The sequence below is a fragment of the Oratosquilla oratoria genome, chromosome 24 (assembly GCF_046742065.1).
Source record: "Oratosquilla oratoria isolate Oo_2021 chromosome 24, ASM4674206v1, whole genome shotgun sequence".
Taxonomy (NCBI): Eukaryota; Metazoa; Arthropoda; class Malacostraca; order Stomatopoda; family Squillidae; genus Oratosquilla; species Oratosquilla oratoria.
The window spans coordinates 30,078,669-30,083,668 of record NC_134800.1 but is presented as its reverse complement, the minus strand read 5'-3'; the positions used below and the strand labels follow the sequence as shown (position 1 = coordinate 30,083,668).

The following is a 5,000-nucleotide window of genomic DNA, read 5'->3' as shown; positions in this document are numbered from 1 at the left end:
TGTGTGTGTGTGTGTGTGTGTGTGTGTGTGTGTGTGTGTGTGTGTATGTGTGTGTGTATGTGTGTGTATATGCGTGTGTGCGTCTGTGTGTGTGTATGTGTGTGTGTGTGTGTTTGTGTGTATGTGTGTGTGTGTGTGTGTGTTTGTGTGTGTGTGTGTGTGTTTGTGTGTGTGTGTGTGTGTGTTTGTGTGTGTGTGTGTGTGTGTGTGTGTGTGTGTGTGTGTGTATGTGTGTGTGTGTGTGTGTGTGTGTGTGTGTGTGTGTGTGTGTGTGTGTGTGTGTGTGTGTGTGTGTGTGTGTGTGTGTGTGTGTGTGTGTGTGTGTGTGTGTGAGAGAGAGAGAGAGAGAGAGAGAGAGAGAGAGAGAGAGAGAGAGAGAGAGAGAGAGAGAGAGAGAGAGAGAGAGAGATAGAGAGAAAGAGGGGAGAGAGAGGGAGAGTGAAGGGGAGAGAGGGAGAGACTGGGAGATAGAGATATACTGAGGACAGTGACTGAAGAAGAGACAAGGAAGATGGGAGAAGCGAAGTGCCTCATGTACTCTAGGGATCTTTGTGTGGAAATAAAGTGAACAATAGCTAATAATAGTAGAGAATAAAGGTAGGGAGACTGATTAGGTGGTGGGGAGGAGCGGGGCGGATAGAGGATCATAACAAAGGAGAGAGGAGAGGATGAGAGGAAGAGAGATGTCAGTGTGGAGAGTAGTGGTGAGTCGGAAAGGTAATGAAGGGAAAGAGAAGGAGCACTATGGGAGAAAGTGGGAGCAAGAAAAGAATAGAGAGGGAAGAAGGAAGGGGAAGAAGGATGGGTGGAGGTGGTAGAGGAAGAGGAAGAGGATGGTGAGCATGGAGAAGGAGGAAGGGAGAGTAGGAGAGTGGGAAAATAAACAAAAGGAAGAGATGGAAAAACAGACAATGAGAATGTGGGAAGGAGAAGCATTAAAGTGAAGTGATTGAGTGAGTGAGTGAGTGGAGGCGGACGAACACGAAGAAGAGAAGGGAGGAAAATGGCGGAGAAGCTGGGAAGCGAAGGAAAAGATGACCAGCTGGTGGAAAATATATGCAGATAGGCGTCCTTAATGCCACTTATATGACAGGGGGCGATGGAAATGACTCCAGCAGAAACGAGGAAGATTATTGGACTAAACACCGACGCCATCTTGGGAGCCAAGGCTAAATTCTTCTTCGCGAAAATTAGCCTAGGAGGAAAGGAAGAAATCTCAAGGAGAAGCATGAAATTTAGGCCACGACATCATACATACATACACATATATCTATATATATATATATATATATATATATATATATATATATATATATATGTATATAATTTTCAAGGGGTAATAAGGGCAGTGCAAAAGTTAGCATGTCGGTCGATCTCTCGAGAGAGTCTTGGTGTTCTTTGTCCCAGCCACGATAATCCCTCGGTCAATCATTCGCCCCCACCCTCTCTCTCTCTCTCTCTCTCTATCTCTCTTCACACAAACTTTCTGAACCTTCATCCCAGCAGGCCCCTAAATATGTTTAACTTTTGTAACTTCAAATTTTTGAAAATCAAAGAAAACATTCCTTGGGGGAGATTAGATTGTGCTCACTTCAATAAAGGAATCGTGCAAATTACGAAAATCAAAAAAGGAAATGTAATTCTTTGGTATGTATTCTTCTTTTTTATTTGGGAACAAATGCATCTCTCATCAACTAGTGTAAATTTGCACACTTTTAGACGTACTTACATATGTACATATATATATATATATATATATAGAAAAGTGGTAGGTGAGCCAGCTGTTGTTGCGGACGACACTGCGCTTGTAGCAGGATCAGAGGAGGGAATGAAGAAGTTGGCGACAGAGTTTGGGAGAGTGTGTGAAAGAATAAAGTTGAAGATAAATGTAGGTAAAAGTATGGTGATGAGATGTACAAGGGGTGAAAGTGGCAGCAGACTGCAAGTGAGCATTACGGGAGAGCGGCTGGAGGAAGTGGATAGTTTTAGACACTTGGGTGCGAATGTGGCAGGTAAGGGTGGAGTGGAGGAGGAGGTAGAATGTAGATTGAGAGAAGCAAGTAAATGCCTTGGTGGATTAAAAAGTGTAATGAGGAATAGATATTTGGGAATGGATGCTAAGAGGAGATTGTATGAAAGAGTAATTGTGCCAACAGCACTGTATGGGGCAGAAACATGGAACATAAGAGAGGAAGAGAGGAATTTGAATGTGTTTGAGATGAGGTGTCTGAGAAGTATGATGGGGGTTATTAGGCTGGATAGAGTGAGAAATGAGGAAGTGAGGAGGAGGACAGGGGTGGTAAGGGAGTTGGGAGATAGGGTGGATGAAAGAGTATTAGGGTGGTATGGACACATAGTAAGAATGAGTGAAGAGTAAAAGAGGTGTGGAAGGCAGATGTGGGGAGAGTGAACATGAAGGGGCGACCTAGGATGAGATGGATAGATGGGGTGAAAGGGGCTTTGGGGAAGAGGGGAATGTCTGTTGAGGAAGGACAGGAGAGGACAGAAGACAGGGGTAAATGGAGAATGGTTGTTTATGGATGATGTGATGCATGAGGTGGAATGGGTGGGGGGATGGGGCATGAGGTAGTATGTGTGAGAAAAATCTGACGCAACCCGAAGGGATTTCTCCCCGTCTTCTCTTTTTCAGCATGAGGGGACGGAGAGGGGGGTCGCCGATTTAATGAAGCGGCCTAGCTGTGGATGTGCTGTGTCTTGCGACACTGCCTCTGGCCCAGGCCAGTGGATAAGATGCAGCGATGACCCGTCATCCAGGAGGTGCCAAGATAAGAAGGGAGGCTAGAGGGTGGAGGGGAGTGGAGTGTATTGGGGATGGAATGGGTGGGAATGGTTTTTATGTCTTTTTCTTTTTGGCTACCTCCCTTGTAAGGGGGAAAAAGCCTTTGGTATATGTATATGTATATATATATATATAAATATATATATATATATACATACATATATATATATGCATATATATGTATGATACACACACACACACACACACACACACACACACACACACACATATATATATATATATATATATATATGGCACACAGTAACCCACAGTCGGAGAAAGAATAAACTCCGACTGTGGGTTACTGTGTGTCATTTACAAATGTGCTACTACATTTCTGTTTAGAAATATATATATATATATATATATATATATATAAATATATATATATATATATATGTATATGTATATATATGTATAGACGTCCCCCCCAGCGACAAACTCTTTCTACTGGGCGACTTCAACGCCAGAGTTGGAGCGAATTACAACAACTGGAATGGTGTGCTGGGACTACATGGCATAGGAAGGTTAAACTCCAACGGCCTAATGCTCCTGAGCATGTGCGCTGAAAACCAACTCGCTATTACGAACACCATGTTTAGACAGGCAGACAAGTATAAGACGACCTGGTTACATCCAAGATCTAGGCAGTGGCATTTGATTGACTTCGTCATCTGCCGCCAGAGAGACATCCGCGATGTGAAGATCACAAGAGCAATGCGCGGTGCAGAATGCTGGACAGACCATCGTCTAGTCAGATGCATCCTATCACTGCACATCATCCCACCACACCGTAAAATGCCGAAAACCATCAAGCCAGCATACGACGTCGCTCGACTTAAAAAACCCCAGCAACGTAATGAATTTGCGGATGACCTGGACGATCGCCTAATTGCTCACGGACCCTTGACTGGCTGCCCGACCCAACAATGGGAGCAGTTCAAGTCTCTGGTGACGGAGTCAGCCAGGGCCACCATTGGTCCCAGGAAGAGAATCCATCAAAACTGGTTTGATGAGAATGATGAGACCATAAAGTCACTCCTCGACGACAAACAGAAGGCCTTTATTGAATGGCAGAACGATCCTTCCTCCACCTCCAAGCGTGATCGCTTTAAGCACCTCCAGAGACAGGCCCAGACAACGCTCCGAAAGATGCAGGACAAGTGGTGGGAGGACAAGGCAGAGGAGGTCCAAAGATACGCTGACACCCAGAACTCCAAAATGTTCTACAGTGCCATAAAGGAGGTCTATGGACCCATGAAGCGGTGTACTGCTCCTCTCTTGACAGCAGATGGCTCCACCCTACTGAAAGAGAAGAGAAGCATCAACGTGCGATGGAGGGAGCATTTCTGCGCTCTTCTTAACCGGCCATCAACAGTAGAATCTCATGCCCTCATGCCCTCGACCTCATCACCCAGAAACCCACAGTCCACTGCCTCGACCTTCCACCAACGATGGAAGAAGTTATGAAGGCCATTAGCCAGACCAATTCAGGCAAGGCCCCTGGCATGGATGGGATCCCAGCTGAAATCTTTAAGTCAATTGGACCCGTTGCCCTGAAATCCTTCTTCTCCCTCCTTACCAACATCTGGATACCCAAAGAACTCAGAAATGCCACCGTCATCTCTCTCTTCAAGAACAAGGGCAGTAAGACAGACTGTGGAAATTATAGAGGTATCTCTCTTCTCCCCATTGCGGGGAAAATTCTGGCAAGAGTCATGGTCAACCGTCTCGTTATCCATGTCTCTGAAGACAACCTGCCAGAACCGCAATGCGGATTTCGACCAAACCGCAGTACGGCTGACATGATCATTGTCATGCGCCAAGTGCAAGAGAAATGCATCGAACAAAACATGGACTTGCACGCAGTCTTTATTGACCTCACCAAGGCATTCGACACAGTGAACAGGGAGGCCCTCTGGGTCATTCTGTCCAAGCTCGGATGCCCAGAAAAATTCGTCAATCTTATTAGAAAATTCCATGACGACATGACCGGGCAGGTGCTGTCAGGCGGAGAGGTGTCGGAGCCCTTCAACATCAGCAATGGCGTCAAACAGGGATGCGTCCTGGCCCCGATCCTCTTTAATCTGTTCTTCACCTGTGTGCTCAACCATGCTTTCAGAGACCTGGACCTTGGGGTATATCTGCGATTCAGATCTGAAGGTTCAGTGTTCGATCTTCGTCGACTGAACGCAAAGAC

General features: G+C 45.7%; 1 protein-coding gene across 1 annotated transcript; it reads left to right on the top strand.

Moving 5' to 3' along the window:
* Positions 1–3,346: 3,346 nt before the first annotated feature.
* On the top strand, positions 3,347–4,270 carry LOC143038305 (uncharacterized). The gene has a single exon (XM_076207327.1). The coding sequence runs from the start codon at positions 3,347–3,349 to the stop codon at positions 4,268–4,270; it is 924 nt and encodes a 307-aa protein (XP_076063442.1).
* Positions 4,271–5,000: the final 730 nt, after the last annotated feature.

What these genes read in the sequence shown, in the direction of transcription:
- LOC143038305 (XM_076207327.1), top strand. Translation starts at nt 3,347, where the DNA reads ATGCTCCTGAGCATGTGCGCTGAAAACCAACTCGCTATTACGAACACC.